Raw genomic sequence first — 19,880 nt, forward strand, 5'->3', positions numbered from 1 at the left:
TATCCTTCACTGGAAAGATGAGTGTCAGTAGATGTTGATGTTCATCACTGACGAGCTCACAGATTTATTGTTGCTTCAGTCTTCACAGTTGAAGTCACAGCTCAGTGGATCCTTCATCTGTCGGGGTGACAGGAACCATCACCCCCCCAGCTCCTCCTCCTCCTCCTCCTCCTCCTCCTCGTCTCTCAGCTTCAGTCTCTCTTGTTTCAACACGTTTAAGTTGTCACATCTTTCAGAGTTAATGAGATCTTAATCTGTATCTCTGATCTCTTCTGTTCTCCTCAAACCACTTATTTGTTTCATCTTCTCTTCTCTGTCCTACTTTACTATCTCTGTTCCTCCATCAGTCTCCTCCTCTCCTCTCCTCTCCTCCCCTCCCCTCTCCTCTCCTCTCCTCTCCTCTCCTCTCCTCTCCTCTCCTCTCCTCTCCCCTCCCCTCCCCTCTCCTCCCTCTCCCCTCCTCTCCCTGCAGTATATCTCTGAGTTTGCTTGCTCAGCATCTCTTCTACATATTCTAATGAGTCTGCAGTAGTTTGTGGATGTTTGTGTGTCCTTGAGGTAAAATCACCTCTCTGGGGGTCGTGAAGAAATTTCTTGGACTCCGGGCATAAATACTGCAGATTGTTCTGGTCGACTGTTGACAGATGAGACGGTGAGACGATGTGACAGCGGCGGGACAAAAGGACATGTCGATGCATCGCCCTCTCCGGCTGTTTGGAGACGTGTTGGCAATATTTCTCCTCCGTTCACCTCATGTTCAACTCCTCTATTGACCACATTACTGCACTGAGGGAGTAAGAGCTGATTTTTAAAAGCTGTTAACACACACTGTGTCTGTCCTGCGTGTCTCTGCAGATGGGAAGGTGTACGCGTTGGGGGGGATGGGAGCCGACACCACGCCGCAGGCCCTGGTCAGGGTGTACGACCCGGAGAAGAACCAGTGGCAGCCGCTGACCTCCATGCCGACGCCGCGCTACGGAGCCACGCCCTTCCTCAGAGGAAACAAAATCTACATGATGGGTAGGAACGCCCAACGTTTTACATCACAGCTTGTTCCACAGCTCTCCAACGGACTGGAAAAGATGTTCGTCACTTTGACCCAAAATGAAGGGAACATATTGTCCATGTTTAACAAGTGTCTGTTTAACATCGGGTCATTGGGAGGAAGTCGGCGTGCACTGACCTCCTACTCACACTTGTAGAGTTTTATTTGATTCTGTTTCTCATGTAATCCCTCTATGACCTGTGTTGTAACGTGGTTTTTAACCTTCCTGCTAACGAGGTAGTTCCAGACATTTGTCCTTTTCACTGTATAAGTCTGGTTTTAGTTCCTGTTGGGAGGTCAAATCTATCAGTGTTTCTTCAGGCGTTATGTCCAAATGTTTCTGTCGATGGCTCTAAGTTAATATTTCTGACCAGATGGGAGACGCTCAGCGGACTTCTTCCTGTTTTTTAACCACATGCCCAGTAAAATATGAACCTTCTGCATCCGTTAGTAACACAGTCATAGAAAAACAGATAAAGAACCTAACAAACAGTTACTGTCTTATATTTTGACATTCAAATTTGATTAGATATTATTACAGGTTACATGTAGTCAGGTTTTAGAGGGAGTAAACTAGTTATAAATAATGTCACATTTAGAATTTATCTGGTATAATGATTGTTTTTACATCAGATTAGTTATTAAAAACAAATATTGGTGCTTACATTGAAATTACAGAATGAAACCTGATTTTATTCACTGCAGTGTGAAAAACTGTCGTCTTACTAAAACATCTGAATCAGAGAAACCTTCGTCTGTGCTGTGGATTTTTATTCTGAACTTTGATGAAGTGTTCTCACAAAGAAGCCCTTCTGCTGCTAGAGAGTGATGCTGAGTTACTATGACAACGGTAACCAGGAGTTGTTGTCACACACTTCTGTGGCTAAATAGCATATTTAACAGCATTTGTAATCCTCCTTCCTGTTGCTGATGTTGAAATCACCTGTTTTTAAGGTGAAATACAGAATTTTTCATCCTTTTTAGGGACCAAAGAGGAGAATTCCGAGTTTCTCTTCCTTCTTCAACCGTCTCTTCTGTCTCACACGTTCACTCGCAGCCTGACAGAGTTCACTGCAGGGATTCGGTCTCTTCCTGAAGGACGCCAGCAGGATTCGGTGTTGCAGAATCATTTTTGAACTCCGTTTCACACTCAGCGCTTCTATCAAGTAGAGAAAAAGGACAACAGCAGCAAGTTTGGCTGCTCTCCATAAAAGTTGTGATTGTAGTGTCGTCCTGGTCTGATTCTGTTTCCACACCCTCCCACAGAGCCGTGAGTCTGGGGACGTGTCAGTGTTTTCAGCGGAAGCCTTTCAGCTCTGTCTTTATCTGCGGGCCGTTTCAGGGCTGTGAGATGGACGGATGCAACGACACCAACGCGTCTCTGCGGTCCGAAGCGTCTCACACTCTTTTGTACAATATTGATCAGACTGAGTTGGAGTTGAAAGACGTTTTTTTGTCTGAAAGGAAAAAGGACATTTTTGTGCTCATAGCTGATGTTCAGTTATTTCCCGTCAGTGATCAGAGGTGACATTTGTTCTGGCTGTTATTGCCAGCAGACGGTTCGAATTTCATACCACAGCTGAGGCAGACAGGTTGTGATTGTTTCATCCAGGACCACCTGAGATCAGCAGGTTTTCATATCAGTGTTTTGTCCTCACACTCTCCACCACAGGCACAAAATGACTCGTTGTTCCTGAGAGCTCAACATGATGCAACACGGGAGCACACGTGAAGCGAGTAGACGGAGACCTGACGACACATCGAGCTGCTGCAAATACCGAAAACAGAATCAGGTCACAGTGGTGGAGTGTTACTGAGTATATTTACTCCAGTACTGCATTTAAATGCAGCTTTACAGTACTTTGTACTTAAAGAAATATTGCAATTTGTACTCCACAACATTTAGTGTTCTTTGCAGATAAAGATTCAAAAAAATTGATTTGTGTGTAAAAAAATTATTCATTCATCCAGTTGAAAACATCAACAGTTCTAAATTCTACCAATGACAACTTTTGGACGTGAAAGCATGTAAAAATAATCAAATGATATGGATTGGATACTGTTGATATATTATTGTCTTGTTTCTTAATTTAGGAAATTAAGTAATTAATTTAGGAAAAATGCATTTATTTATGGAGAGTTAGATTGATTGGATTGACTCTGAGCTGTTGCTAGGCAATCAGTGGAGTCTCCAGGAAGTTACTATGTTTAGCAGAGAATTACTCAGTCACTACTGCCTATATAACAGACATTCAATAGTGAGCAGTGAGTAAAGGTTTTGGACTTTAATCATCATGATTTTGCATCATCAGCTGCTGACATATTCTTGGACCGTTTGCAGAAAGCATGTGATGGACACCACTTCTTTGTTCCACTGTGGGATTTTAGATGAATTTACACTCAAGGGCTGAAAGGAAACAGCAGACAGTCAGTGTAGTGCTTTATACATAAAATAGGGATACATCTCTGACTCATAACCCATTGCAGAACAGCAAAATGTAGTTTTTAAGCGTGTTTGTTTGTATTAAACTGTCCCAGGCTAAATGTGCCCACCTGTTTTCAGCGTTTGTGCTAAGCTAAGCTACCTGGCTGCTGGCTGTAATCTGCTGTATCGAAGTCATTACATATTTATTCCTTCATCAGGTAGTGCTTTGAAAAAAAAAAAAAAAAAATCACATTTTTCTCCAGCAATTTTACACAAAAACACCCTTAAAACTACACAAATTAATCGCAATATTTGATAAAAACCTGCCACAAAATTTTTTTTTTTTAATTGCAACAATCACCAAAAAACTCAAGGAGGGACTGTTATATGTGAAACAGGCAAACATGAGAGTGAAGGCCAGAAAGCAAACTATCTGTAAATGTCACACTGACCTTGAAGAGGCCTCATAGATGCGTCTAAAGATTTGATTTCGAGCACAGAGCAGCTGAACCATTTAATCAAACTTGTCACGTCTTCATCTGTGAGATTTTACTGCTTTTTTCTGACTACATGAAATACAAATTTCACAGACTGTGACATTACAAAGAAGTCTGTTTTTTAAAGTGTCTGCTGGATTTGTTTGTTGACACCAGTGAGGTTATTTTAAAGCAGTAATGGAGGAACTCTGGAATCACATCTGCAGTTTAAACTGGTGTGCTGGACTAGTGGAGGTACTTGAAAAGAAAAGAGACTTCCTCTCCAGAATATATAACTAGAATGTGCATCTCCTGTAGAAAATGTGTGTGACTGCTGCAAGCTGCTGTAGCTTGACTAAAGCAGCTAAATGCACTGTTACTGCTGCAGCTGTTTTCAACCTGGTATCGAACCAGCAAACTACGACAAAGAAGACTTTTACTCTAATGGCATGCAACCTGTATCTGTGTTTTTATGCTCTTAAAAAACTTAAGCAAAGAGAGATGGAAAGATATTTCCTGCAAGTGGTTTGTTTTTGTTTTTTTGCAGCCGTTGCGTCCTGCAGACACACATTTAGTTCGGAGTTAAATCACGTCATGTTACACGCAGACTCAAGTGATATGCAAAGAGAATAACTGGATTTTTATTCTGCTTCTTCATAACTGAAAATCCAGGTCGTTATCTGTCTCTGCTGTTCGTCTCTGTCTCTCTCAGTCACGTCGTGTCATATCTGTGTGACATCTGCTCTACTGTACATGAAATGTTGAAACTCTACCTTGCTCGCTCGTTTCATGCGGCCTCTTGAGCTGCTGCTCCACGCGGGGAGATGTTCGGATCACTGGGTGATTCAACTCGTTTGATTCAAATTCTGTTTGTTCCCAATCAACAGTGGACTCGCTGGCAAAATGATATGAGTGTAAAACACATGGTTCATGAGTATCTTTTGCACGAGGGAATGTAGGACATCCTGCTTCTGGAGCTGCAAAGACAAGAGAGGGAATCTTAATGACCACAAACACAAGTCTTGTCCCGTGTAGCACTGAGCAGAAACTGGTCTTCACAGCTGCTGCTTTCATCTGCAATAACAACCTCAAACGCATCGCAAACAGCTGATTCTCCTTTGAGCGCACAGATCATTACGCAGCAGTTCGCCTGCTCACTTTCTTCACGCGAGTCACAGACTGTCACGTGGGATGAAAAGGTTTGAATCCAGGAGGTGGATCCAAAACAAGGTTTTTTTTTGTCACAAACAACCAACCACAGGTTCTTGCTAAAAGTTTCATTTTCCTGTAATTCACATGGCTCAGCATGCAGTAGGTTTCATTTTCCTCTACGACAGGAAAACGTGTAACTGTCACGCCGAGACAGAGCCGAGCGTAGCTATCTCGCATTTTGCTGTGCGTGTTTCTTTTATACGGGGTCGGCCCGCCACTCAGGACCTCAGCACGGCGCTGCTTCGCCCTGGTTGCCCACAGTTTGTCTCGTCGGTGGCGGTGGGGGGGGAGTTGATTCGGGTGTTCAGTGTCTCCTGGTTTTCTCCAATGCTAGAACTTTTTCTAGAGGATTTTCCACAACAGAATGAAGCTTAATATCTGGAGGGACGTGCATCCAGGTCCAGAAGACCACTTGAATTACAATATGCAGATTTTTATAAAGTTTTTGTTACATTTGCAGCCACAACCTGGTTCATTAGCAGCTAGCACATTGGTCATAATGATAATAATAAGCAAGAGAATGTGAGTGGTGAATAGAGTTGGGAGAAAAATCCAGTAATGTTTTGCTTTGTTGTTTTGGCTTAAAATCTTATACAATAGTAAATAACATTGAAATACTAAAAGTATGTACTGTAGCTCTGCTAGCAGCTTTCAGCTAAATGTTAATGCTAACATAACAACATGCTGACAACACAGTGCAGGTTGATGTTTAGCAGGTGTAATGTTACAATGCTGTTTCCAAAGAAGTTTAAAATGTAAATAACAGAATGTAATGGTTTGCAAACCGTGTAAATCCATATTCGTTTGAAAATAGACCAAAGACATTATATCAAATGTTAAAACGGAATAAACTTCATTGTTTAATGAAAAACGTATGTTCATGTTGAATTTGATGGCAGCAACATGTTTCAAAAAAGTTGAAAAAGACAAAAGACTAGAAAAGTTGTGTAACACTGAAAGAAACACCGCAAGTTAGTATGGTTTGCTTTTTTTATTTATTAAAAAAAAAAAAAAAAAAAAAAAAAAAAAAATTTGAACCATCTTTTTTAAAGCTTCTTTTACAGAGATGATTATATTTGACTACTTTTACGAATGAGGGTCTGAATTTGAAGGAGCGACTGCAGCTCAGATATCATTTGTACACCATCACTCTGCCAGTGTTTCATACTGCTGTCAAACACTGTTTCTCTGTGGAGAATTGAAGCAACACTCAAACTGAATGTGAACTATCCGATGATACGCAGCGCATCCTGCTGCAATCAACCCTTCTCTCCGCTCCACATCTCCTTTCCCTTCACCGCTAATGCTTCCCACTCAGTTCGACTCTTTGTCTCGCTGCTGCTATCGATCTGATGCCGCCCCACCCACTCCAGCTGACCCTCTTCCACTTTCTTCTCTCCCTCCTCCACACTCTCCCCTCCTCCCTGCGTTACCTCTTTCCACAGTTTCCCTGCTGCCGTTTCATCTGTTTGCAACCCGGTGTCACAGCAAAGCGTGAAATAGACACACTTTGGTCAGTCAAGGCGTGAAAGTTACACGTTTTGAAAGTGTGAAACTTACACGCACGTAAACATCATGTGACGCAGGATCATGGGATCGAAATCACCGCTTCAAGTACAAAAGGACATTTCTTGGCGGTATTAACTGCCATGCGGGACAATGAGGTTCTTATCCACGAGTTTTACTTGAGTTGTTTTTTGTTTCGGAACTCCAACCACGAGTTTTTGCTAAAGGTTTCATTTTCCTGTAAATCACTTGGCTCTAAGCATGCAGTAGGTTTCATTTTAGTCCACTATAGGAAAACGTGTAACTTTCACACATAGACGGCGCAAAGCGTGACTATCTCACATTTTTCTGTGGTGGACCGGCGTGTTTATTTCACGCTTTGCCCGTGATACCTGGTTGCTGCTTGTCCTCTTCCTCCTTTGTCCTGTTTTTCATCCTCCACCCCTCGAACACCCATCGCTGCCCTCCGCCTCCGCTCCGTCCATCATTTACATCCTCACTGCCCGTCTCTCTCTCTCATCCCCATGCCTTCTCCTTGTACTCCTATTTTACAAGGTTAAGTAATGATTTGTGGAAGTAAACAGGCCTCCTGGAGGAGCACCCTGCTGCTGCGCTGGTCTGAACGTCGCCAGACTCTGACATAAATGCCAAGAAAACTCTGACAGGAGTGAGCGAGCAAAAAGAAAAGAAACAAGAACAAACAGGAAGAAAATGTACATTTGTTCCTGCTTTTCATGTTCACGCTAACATCCCTGGAAATGTATTCCATGAATGAGCAGGTACATGGAGATGCCACGTGTTTATGATAATACACAAGAGGTTTTACACCCTCATATCCCTGTAAACAGATCTACAATCTCTGCTGACATGTAAAGCTCTGATATCATCATGAACGTGTCTGAACTTCCTCCCCCGTCCTGCAGGGGGCCGTCAGGGGAAGATGCCGGTGACAGCGCTGGAGGCGTTCGACCTGGAGATGAAGAGCTGGACCCGTTACCCGTGCATCCCCAGCCGGAGGGCCTTCTCCTTCTGCACCGCCAACGAGCGGAGCCTCTTCAGCCTGGGGGGCCTCCAGCAGCCGGGGCCCCACAACTTCTACTCCAGACCTCACTTCGTCAGCACCATGGAGGAGTATGACGTGGAGCAAGGTAAGAGGTGCTTCACCATAACTGTGCAGTGAGCTGTGACTCAGGGTAGGACTCAGTGGTGTCGGCCATCAGCACATGGAGCTCTCCTGGAGAGATGCTGAACAAGTTGGGTCGATTGAATGGACCAAAACAGCCAGTGGTGACTGGCCCAGTGTAAAGAGATGACGAGCCCACATTTAGTCACATTTGTTTACCTGAAGCCTGTTCTGTGTTCCAGATGATGTACTTCCCTCAGTACACTAACAAATAGTACTCTTCCATGTCTTATTGTGTAGTACAGGAAGTAGTGTAAATGACCTCATCATGTGAACACATCAGCCTCCAAAATATCTGCAGCTTTAATTATTTTACCCAGAAATCAGTGTGTTTTTGTGTCCTCTGTTTAACACTCAATAAACACTGATTCTTCTGTCCAGCAGTGGAAAAGAAACACTTTGTGTTCAGGAACAGCTGCAGCTTCCTCAGATACTTCTAATTTGAAAATCCTTTACTTCGGTGGCCCCGCCTCTTCCTCTCCGGAGCCAAGATGGCGACCGTTTAGGGTGGAAAGTGTCCAGAGTTTCACTTCTTCTTGTTTGTAGCGTTCTGAGTGATTCATCCTGGAACTTGTAGTGTTCTGATGGTTCTGTACTGACAGAGAACACACTGATGTACTCAGAGTAGAGAGTTAGTGCACAAGTAGAACATCTGGAACACTAGTACAACATCTGGAACACCAAGTAGAACATCTGGAACACCAAGTAGAACATCTGGAACACCAAGTACAGCATCTGGAACACAAAGTAGAAACCTCTGGAACACCAAGTAGAACATCTGGAATACAAAGTAGAACATCTGGAATACAAAGTAGAACCTCTGGAACACAAAGTAGAACATCTGGAATACAAAGTAGAACCTCTGGAATACAAAGAAGAACATCTGGAACACAAAAACAACATTTGGAACACAAGAACAACATCTGGAACACAAGAACAACATCTGGAACACAAGTGCAACATGTGGAACACAAGTACAACATCTGGAACACAAGAACAACATCTGCAACACAAGTACAACATCTGGAACACAAGTACAACATCTGGAACACAAGAACAACATCTGGAACACAAGACCAACATGTGGAACACAAGTACAACATCTGGAACACAAGTACAACATCTGGAACACAAGACCAACATCTGGAACACAAGTACAACATCTGGAACACAAGTACAACATCTGGAACACAAAAACAACATCTGGAACACAAGTACAACATCTGGAACACAGCTTCATGATGTGTCAGAGTGAACTGTGTTTTATGGAAACAACAACAGTCACAGAATCATATCTGACAACGTATAAATAACAAGTGAATAATTTTGCACAGCAAAATGTGAAATTTGAAGTGTTCTATTTTAGAGTAGAGATGTAGTCAGTAAATACAGGCATTGTTCTTCTAATTATTCACGGTGTCTTTGTGTAACGGTGTGCAGGAGTTTCTGTTTCTCGTGTGTGGTTTTACAAATTCTCATATTTAATTTAAGTCCTCGTCATCTTCATTCTGCAGAAGTGCGGCTGGTTTGAGTTGTTTTATGTTCTCAGTTGGTTCACAAGCTGAGTGATGAAATCAACTTTACAGACCAGACAGTCTGCATAGTTAATTCTTCTCCATTTCAATAGATGAGAGGAGAGAAGCTTCTTTGTATGCAGCCCAGAATAATTCCTCACAATGTATATCAACCCAGCCTGGAGCACGTTGAACGGAGAAGGAGAGCACGATCTGTTGTGCTCATCATCAGACCCAAACACGGGCAGATTAAACCTCCGCTGAGTCGGATCAGATCAGATCAGATCAGAGCAGATGATGATGCTGCAGATTCCCCAACAGGGCTGACAGCTCCAAATGATGCTGCAGAGAACAGAACAAATGCAGATATGAAATGAAGCCGACACCTCAGCAGCAGCAGCCGAATCAGAACGAACCACTCCAGGACGATTCGGGCTGTGATTATCTTTAATTATCACACATGATTATTTTGTACTTTTGTGCCAGCACCACAACATCTGCTTCCAATCCCATTTCAAGCAGCATGAAAACAGAACCGAGCGTTCCTCCCTCAAACAGTATCGGCCTCTAATTGTATCTACATGTTGTTAAAAGGAGATGTTTGATGATTCCAGATAGGTTTTTTTTTTAAAAAGTACAATCTTTTTAAATCCATTTAAAGGGATTAATATGGTTTTCTTTTTATGTGTAAGTGGGCTGATTGAACGCTGGCGTCTCGTGTGATAATGGAAACATTTCCTCTCATATATTTCTGCTGTTCTTCCATCCAACAGTCAGTTCACGGTGTCAGAGAAACGTCATCAGTGCTGTTTGATTTGTTTGACTTCCATCGTACGTTACTGAGCCGACTACGTCGGTCGTCTCGTCTTCTACACATAAAGCAGCAGAGATGTGTTTGCCGGTTGGCCGTGAGAGACGATGATTCAAACGTGTCATCAGACGATTCATAAGAGCCCCGTTACAGCTGACAGTTAACGGTCGTGAGGGAAAGTCTGCACTTGTTATACACAGACAGATGGAGAACTGTATTGATCCGAGAAGAAGATACTTTACATGAATCACAGGACCAGTCAAAAGACTCAAATATATACAATCAAGTAGAGTATGAAATATGGAGAAAAATGCTGTTTGTTTTTTAGATTGTTGTGATGAAAATTTTTTGATTTTACGGCAGATTTTCTCAGAAATTTCATTTTAATTTGTTTATTACAAATTTAAAGTTGAAGTTTTAAGTGAGTTTTTTGCAGTGAAATTGCAGGAATTAAAATAATTTGCGAGTGGAGAATTTTTGTTTTTTTTCTGAAGAACTTTCTGATAAACAATAATAAGTTCCTGTGATAATAATCATGCTGCACATATTTTAGTTCTCATCTTTTTTTATTCATTTATTGAACTTAGAGAACCACGGAGATAAAAGTTCCTAAAAGCTCCTAAAAGCCGCGTATGTTTCACTGCCTTTGATCACAAACATTTAATCACATCATTTTAATGTGAAGACCACATTTCCCACAAACCCCGTCACTTCCTGTTTCTCCTCTTGGTCCAGTTTCCTCCAGAGTTTTATTTGGTGATGAAAACAGGAGCAGAGTCTTTCTGATTGTTTTGTTATTTTTGGTAACAAAGTAAGTTTTGTTTGAAAAAACATACTGTATGTCGTTCATGCTTTCAGCACAGCTTCTGCTGACGGTGGGGTTTTTTTTCGGAAAAATCGCAGGAATTTAAAAGAATTGCAAGCAAATATTGTGGAGTTTGCTTGAATTTGCGTTAATTATTGCGATCGTAAGATTGTGTTTGGGTGTTTTACAGAGTTTTAACCGTGACCACAGTCCTTCCATCACTGCAACCAAACACATGGAGAGCACCGGTGCCTCCATGAGCAGTGACCGATCATGTAACTGGTTTCAATGTGTGGGCATGAAGCAGAACTGAGTGCACACGTCAAGGTGAACACGGATTCACTGAGCAGCTGCTCTTTATTTCACCACATGTGACTGAAACGTTGTCTAAATGTATTCTCATCTCGAGTATCTTCACAGACTGAATCTCTTCAGTCCTCCGGAGCTTTAAGAGCTGTTAGATACTGCGAGGCAATTTCTCAAAATATCCCCACTCTCACTGTGATGATTCACGGTCTCAGATAGATAGATAAACAGATGGCTGCAGCTCAGAGCTCTCTGCAATGAGTCGTGATTCGATTCAGCCCGAGTGACTTTTAAGAGTTGCAGAAAAGAAAAGAGAGAGTTTGAACTTTGAAAAAAAACCAAGAAAACCGGGAGAGAAATCAAATCACCGAGCAGAATAATCCATTTCTTTTACAGTTTTACAGTCGATTTGAGCTCTGACTAATCGGTCAAATATCCTTTTCATTTATTAACTTACCATTCTCAGCTCTACTTCATGAATGAAGGAGCTTGAAGTGGAGTCTGTGGTGCACGTAGATACCGGACGGGATCAGGAAGAATACATTACAGTAGGCGTGTGAACTGATCTGATGTCAGGCGGTGAATGAAGAATGCAGAAGAAAAGTGGAAGAGACAAAACATGAATGAAGAGCTTTGTGGGATTTTAGAGGTTAAATTGAGATAATTGAAGGCGTGCTGTGTGTAATGAAGTCTGGATGGTAGAGCTGCTCATTGTTGGATGGATCGATTAAAGCACCGAACGGTGGCAGAGAGGCTTTCTCTTGAAGATATGAACGCTTTGTGTGAATAACATGAACGTCTGCGACCCACTGAATGTGTGTGAAAGCGACCTCGCTGCACTGCTGCTGCCAGTCCTGTTTCCTACCCAGTGTCTCTCAGACATTGACCATCAGTGACTGAACGTTTGAGGTTCGACATGTGACGAGTTAGAACCAAGAAGCGGGGACATTATTTTTGTTCACCCTCGTTCAGGGCGAGAAACTCAGACAGAAACAGAGACGTAGATAGAAACCTGCACCTGTTGAATTATTGACATAATATAGTCAGCGCTGACGTCGGGTTTCTGCTATGATTATACAGTTGACGTGATCACAGATACTTTTCCCGGGAAAAACAAACGAGAAACCTTTTCTCTAGATGACACCGCAGAAGTGACACGTGTGTCTCACCCAACCATCATCCATCAGTGATGTCATCATCCATCAGTGATGTCATCATCCATCAGTGATGTCATCGTTGGTTTGTGAACGTTATGAATCCTCCAGTTCAGATTCTGTCCGTCACCATCTTTGCTAGTTCGGAGCGATTTGGAGCAGGAAGTGACCATATTTGGACGAGCTGGGGGAGGAGCCTTAAAAGGAGTGACTTTAGCTAACAACACCGAGATAACTGATGGACACATTTTATTCACTTTGGATTTGATGAGAGAAGTTGAATGGGAGTCTATGGAGCCGGAGGCTTTTTGGAGCCGACCTCTAGTGGCACTCGCTGGTATTGCAGCTGAAGACACTTCTGGATCGGAACCACTTTTTCAGCCCTGAAGCTACGAACACTTTTTTGAGGGCAGTGTTGTAAATGTATGATTTGTTTTCTCCTGCTAGAGATGCCTTGGCCGTATTTTTGTATTATTTGTGAGATATTGTTGCATATTTTTGTGCTCATGTTGCACTATTTTTTAAATATTTTTTTTCAGTATTTTTATATTACTTTTGTTAAGAAATATAATATAAAATTAGTATTTGAAGTTGTGTGTAGAACTTAGCCCTGGCTGCCAGCTGAGTCTGTGTCGTGTGCAGAAGCATGATTAGATCATCTACAAATGAACTCTGGATTGTTTAGCTGCTTGTTGTTAGATACATTAATTAAACCATGAAAAGTGAGTTTTTGGCATCTCCCTTCTCAAAGTGTGTAACTTCTTTGTGGGCGAGACTCAGTAAACATCCAGGAGTGTTTCTATAGAAACGTACGGACAGATGCTGGAGGGCAGCGAGTGTTTCGGTGTGTGCAGATGTGGGGATTACTGATGGCGCTCTCTCCCCTCCGGTGAGCATCCAGCGCTGCGTGAGTGGCATTTATGTGTCAACGGAGCGAGTCTAACCTCCATCCATAATAACAGCGCAGCCTTCTGCTTCTGTGCGTCCTCGCAGTTAGTTTAATGCATCTCAATCTCATCTTTTATTCTGTTTTCACCAGACTCGAAAGGTCTCCAAGAAAATACAACAAAATGTGTGTGTGGTGTAACACAGGAAAGCTGGAGAAAACCAAAACAATGAGCTGAAAGCTGCTACAGTGGAGAGGCAGGGAAGCTTCGAGCTTCAGATCCGTCCACCTCCTCTGTGATGTGCAGGAGTTTTAGCAAAGGAGAGGAAACCTTGGAGATTTTATGGAGCTCGTGGTCTTCGTGTTTCAGTTTATAGCCGAGGCTCCTTCAGATGGGATTTATTTCTCCAGCGGAGATCAGAGGATTTTAATACCTTGTCAGTCGTCAGTGTGCATGTGAGTCATGTTTCGCCTCCTCCACAGGAATAATCACTGCAGAAATGACCTGTTCTTGTTGTAATTTAAACACCATCTGAATCTTTTGTCAACTCTGTGTAAAATTCAGCTTCTGGCTCTAAAAGAGGAAAGTAAAAAATGTTTTCTGATGTAAACATGCTCACACTGTTACGGGTGTGTTTGGAAACTAAGAAATATGAACTGGCTGTTGTGAAGGTCTCTACAGATATATAGGCAATTCTTGGAATCATAGACTCTAACATTGGTAAAACTGACATGGACTGTAATATGATATCATTTGTATGAAGGTTGATTTCACTCAACTAGAAACAGAAAACTGCACCAACACATTAACACCCAAAGAATGATGTAATGATACACTTAGAACTAAAGAAAATGTAATTCTCTCTGAAAAAACAAAAAGACAAATGTTATAAATTTTGCCAACCGTTTACAGACTATTTCACCTGTCTTTAAGGCTCTGACAAATCTTAAACCAGTCTCTCCAGACTTAACATGCAAATATAGGAAAAGTAGTACAATAAGAAAGTGAGTCGAAGCTCTCAGAAGCTCTTTCTCAGTTTTTTTCTTCCTTTCTTCCTTCGCTTATGGTATGTTACTACACTGGATCTGCACAGGCGTGAAGTTGTGAACGAACGATATGTGTAGTTTAAAAAAAGAAAAGAAAGGTGGGCTCAATTAGTTATTAGGATTGGATTGCAATGCAATGAAAAAATGTGCTGATTCTCAGACAAAGGTCTGAAGCATCTTTTCTATTTTTTTTTTTTTTCTGAGTGTCTGAAATCCCGTCAGGTGCAACGAGTTCAATTTCCAAACGTTCCCCATAATCTTGATCTGTTGGAAGTAAAGCAAGTATTCGAGAATGTGAGTGTTCACATCTCATACACACTTTTGACTTGTATGCTTTTTCAAGTACCTGCTTTGTGTGTGTGTGTGTGTGTGTGTTCATGTGTTGTGTTCTTCGGTCACATACATGTTTGAGTGTTCCAGTTTGCCTCCTGCATCTCTGTCGTCACCTGGGATTCAATGTTTTATCTCCATTCAACTGCTTGCCATCGCTGTTTGTTTGTGTTGCCGATTGACACGCAGAGATTTTAGATTACGAGAGCAGAGACATCAAGATAAAAGCAATGAGAGCAACAGAAATCTGTTCATATGCAGAACCCTCGTCTTGCTGGAGAAACAGAAGCAGACAGAAGATGTGGAAATGTTGAATAAAAAAGGCAGAAAACATGAGAATAAAACCTGCGAGTCGGTCGGATGGATTGAGAGGCTGAGGTTTGTTTGGTCACATGTCCAGAGGACCTTTAAACGTGTGTGCGACAGAGCTGCTGTGTGATTATGGTCTTTCATAGACCTTCACTGTACCTTCACTAAAACTAAACAGGTTCATTTCCTGTCCAGTTTTTCTGCACTCACTCAGGTGTTTTAATCACAGTGATTTGCATTTAAATGTTCCCCACGTCAGCATGTATGTATCAGTGAAATAAGCAGAGGCCACGCAGGGTTAATGGATGTTCTGATGTTCAGTGGGAGGGCGTTGCTGCTCTGTGGAAGATATGGAATCACCTACTAAACCAGCTGCAGCAGCTCCGGCAGATCGTTATGGTGCCAAAGATTCACGATAACACAGCTGCTTTTAAAGGCCATGCTGCTGTGTTCAGAGTCAGCAAACCTGCATGAACTTTAATTATGATGTCAACATTTCTTTCGTAGAGTTGCACAGCATTATGGGTATCTTTTGAGGTGCTCAGATGGTCCTAACCCATTAAAGTTTTATGTTTTTCAATCAATTAGTCCTTCCAAGATTTCACAGTTTTGTTGTGATTGTTGCGATCAAAAATGTTAGATTTTTTTTTGGTGGATTTTCTCAAAAATGTCGTTATAATTTGTGGAGTTTTAAATTAGTTTTTTTGCACAAAATTGCAGGAATTAGAAAAACATTTCAAATTGAGAAAGAAATTGCTATTTTTTTTAAAGCACTACCAGACAAGGGATAAGTATGTAATCACTTCCTGTGATGATCATCATGCTGCACACTACAGAAATATTTTTTTAAATCTATTTATTAAACTTAGAGAACCATGAGGCTCAAAGTCTGTGACTGTAATATAGAAACAACGACTACATCAGCTGATGACATTTTTGCGGAAAAATTGCAGGAATTAGAAAACAATTGCAAACTTCCGCTAATATTGCAGAGACTGCTTGAGTTTGCGTTAATTATTGCCATAGCGATTCCCTGGAGGGACTGATTAAGGATATGCAATTTTACATCCTTTTTGGCCATTATTATTATTATTATTATTATTATTATTATTATTATTATTATTATTATTATCATATCTATGTTAACTTTGAAAAAATTTCTCAGAACAGATAAATAAACCAAACTCAAGAAGCTTCAGTTTATTGCTGTTATGTCCCGTTTCAAGACTAAACTCAATAATATAAGTATTGTGTATGAGGTTACCAGATTATTCTTCTGTGGCATAAACACTCCTTTAACATGCTGATCCACATGAGTCTGAGAAAAAAAATCTAAATCAAATCATTGATTGTTATGCATCGTGTCCTAAAATGTTTATTTAAAGGACGTAATATGTTTGCAGTTCCATATCAACAATAACATTTTCAGATATTTCAAATACAAACAAGAATAATATAAACCATTCAAGTTCATACCGTGTCTTTTTGACCCAACCGATGTTGTTAAAAGTAATGATGTGCAGCTCCCGATTAAATTGAATTTAAACCGAAGTCGTTTCACAAACGCATACTTACAAGCAGAACACTGCAAAACTGTAGAACGTCTTCTCCACCTTCATCTGAATAGTGCGTGTGTGTCTGGTGTTTCTAGTGTGAGAGACTTGATAACATTTTCAAATAAATGTGAGACATCCCGATATAGACTGGTTGTAACTGACTGGAGATGATGGAGAGATTTGAGAACATCCTCATGCATAAACACAACCTGCATCCCATTTCATTATTTCATCGCAGCCTCTGTAACATCTGACTTCATGAAAACAAAAAGACTTTATTATGTGGCAGCTGCTGCTGTTGTGGCTGTCAGCAGGGTCACCCAGGATTTAGTGTTTACAGTAACAATGCCAACATGCTGATGTTTACTGGCCAATATTTTACCATTTTAATCATCCTCTAATTAGCTCTGAGCAAATGTCCAATCAGTCTGCTGGGATTATCGTTAGTGTCACAGAAATAGCAAAGTAAAGTATTGGACAAGTTTACATTTTTGACCTGTTTATGACACTATATGAAAATACAAAATGGTAAACAGAACTGGAAGAAAATACAATTTATTCCAAAGGGAGATGTGCATAATTTAGGATAATCTAAACTTTTAATAATGTGTTACAAAATAAATGACAGACCAGAATTCCTGGAAAAACAGTCTCCATCATTCATAGCTCTTATTCCCTGTCCTCTTTTCACCGTCACTGCTTTAACCCTCTTAATTTTCTGCTAAGCTTTTTACATTTTATTAGCACCTCTCCCAGTGGGGATCTGATTATTATAACCCTTACGCCTGTTTAGGAAGTTTTCCGAGAAAAAAAATGTTAAAACCCAGTCGAAAAAAGTAAAGACTCCTATCATGTGAATCTGTCACATTTTCTGGGACATGGATTATGAATTGTCACCGCAGCAAAACAGCATGATAAACTGTAACATTTACAGTAATACTGTGACTGTACTTTCTGTTTGTTTGTTGTGGATGAACCTTTATAATCAGTATGACTGTGTTTTCTCCTGATAAGAAGTCAGGGAATCATGGAGGTGAAGTAGAGGATATTCTTTTTAAGGAGTCTTTTTGGAAGTGTTGACCAGGTTGTTTGTTGTGAAGTCGATGTGTTGCTGCGGCAACCAGCAGTGAGGTCACCTGTTGGTTTGTGAACGTTATGAATCCTCCAGTTCAGATTCTGTCCGTCACCATCTTGTTAATTCGGAGCGGTTTGGAGCAGGAAGTGACCATATTTGGACGAGCTGTGGGAGGAGCCAGCGGTGGATCTGACCGATCTGATTGGAAACCTGACGATACTACGTCCCGCCCACCGATAGCTGTAACCTGACTGCACCACAGGCCTGTCAATCAAACAGACACGCCCCCAAAAACAGGTCTTCTTGAATCTTCTTTTCTAATGAATGAGGGATTATTTTCAGATGGACCTCCAGAAAACTAAGAAGAAGGAGTGACTTTAGCTAACAACACCAACATTCAACAAAATAGAATATCTTTGCTCACTACAGCCTCATTTTAATGCTCCGTCGGTTAAAATGACATATTTCACATCGGTAAATGTCTGAACAGTTCAGTGAGTTTGTAATTCTCAATTTGAACCGTCAGGACCCGATTGGCTCGGGTCAGATGAATTAATTGTTCCAGCACGTCGAGTTCTGCTGCTGTGGATTAATGAACTGCCAGCGGCTCTTCCACAGCTGTGGGTCTGATGTGTGTCAGAAATTACACGAGACAAACGAATAAAAAAGAAATAATTTTAAAAAAACAGAGAAGGCTTCGGTGAAACAATACAGCTTGTGTTTTAATTCACTAATCAGCTGACTTATAGCCGGGAGTTTGCAGGCAAATCTCTCCTGCTTTCTGTACAGTTCAGTAGAATCACAAAATAATTTTTTTCTGATAACAAAAACATTTAAGAAGATCAGGCAGACAACTTCAGGTGTAAGAACTGGTTGAGTGGAGCGTAATAAACATTAGGAACATGTAGAAGCACCGGGTCAGATACCAACACAGAAATGTGGCGCACAGAGCTACAATTATTTGTATTGCTCATTGCTCACGTAAGCTGCGTAGGCGCCTTTAATGTGGCCAAGGACAGATAAACACGGCTTAAAGAATATGACCACATGCGTCCGACACAGAATGTAAAATGGTTCCGATCCAGAAGTGTCTTCAGCTGCAATACCAGCGAGTGCCACTAGAGGTCGGCTCCAAAAAGCCTCCGGCTCCATAGACTCCCATTCAACTTCTCTCATCAAATCCAAAGTGAATAAAATGTGTCCATCAGTTATCTCGGTGTTGTTAGCTAAAGTCACTCCTTCTTATTAGTTTTCTGGAGGTCCATCTGAAAATAATCCCTCATTCATTAGAAAAGAAGATTCAAGAAGACCTGTTTTTGGGGGCGTGTCTGTTTGATTGACAGGCCTGTGGTGCAGTCAGGTTACAGCTATCGGTGGGTGGGACGAAGTATCTTCAGGTTTCCAATCAGATCGGTCAGATCCACATCTGGCTCCTCCCCCAGCTCGTCCAAATATGGTCACTTCCTGCTCCGAACCGCTCCGAACTAACAAAGATGGTGACGGACAGAATCTGAACTGGAGGATTCATAACGTTCACAAACCAACGATGACATCACTGATGGTTGATGACATCACTGATGGATGCTGACTGGTCCCAGACCTCCTCTGGATGTGGTCTGAGCAGATCAGGTCTCAGTGCGTTCACAGCTGTACTTTATCTGACCACTTGTGATCCGATCACACCTTCGTCGTGTCCGTTATGTGTGAGTGGGGAAAGATTTTACTTTCAAGAAATGTTCCAGAGTGTCTCCTCTCCATTCACACCGTCCTCCTCCTCTCACCTCCACCTCCCTTGGCCTCTCCCTTTTTAAATGTCTTCGCTTTCTCATTGTAGTCTTTAACAGTTTCTTCTGACCGCCGTCCTCCGTGAGCTCGCTGTGGTCTCATATTTCACATCCAGGAGCAGAAGATTACGCCAGAAAAACACCCTTGAAATGTTTTTACACATGAAGCATCGCTGCAGGAATAAGTGAAGAGGTGAATAAATATTGTCTCTTCAGTTACAATAAAGCAACATAAATAAATAAAACTAGTAAAATAAAACAAGATTTTCATGGCGTTCTTTGGAAATAATCCACATTTCGCTGCATCTGCCCCCGTGTCAACACTGATGATGATTGTGCTTCTTAGCTGTTGATTAGGAAATGAAAATAGTGAAATATCAAAGAAAAGCAGCCGATCCAAAGCTGCTGGTTCTCCTTTATTCTGTTCACTCACCCTCTCCTGCTTTCTCACTCTCA

General features: G+C 41.4%; 1 protein-coding gene across 2 annotated transcripts in view; it reads left to right on the forward strand.

The window, feature by feature from the left end:
• klhdc8b (kelch domain containing 8B) overlaps positions 1-19,880 on the forward strand; it is a 169,681-nt gene that overhangs the window by 117,973 nt on the left and 31,828 nt on the right. For both annotated transcript variants that reach the window (XM_069169182.1, XM_069169184.1), the window contains 2 exons: positions 856-1,020; positions 7,588-7,812. In XM_069169182.1, the coding sequence (XP_069025283.1) occupies positions 856-1,020; positions 7,588-7,812 (390 nt within the window). The remainder of the gene's footprint in view (positions 1-855; positions 1,021-7,587; positions 7,813-19,880) is intronic.

Source organism: Embiotoca jacksoni, unplaced genomic scaffold (assembly GCF_022577435.1).
Source record: "Embiotoca jacksoni isolate LCO1_2020_lvr unplaced genomic scaffold, fEmbJac1.0.p SCAF_43, whole genome shotgun sequence".
Lineage (NCBI taxonomy): Eukaryota > Metazoa > Chordata > Actinopteri > Embiotocidae > Embiotoca > Embiotoca jacksoni.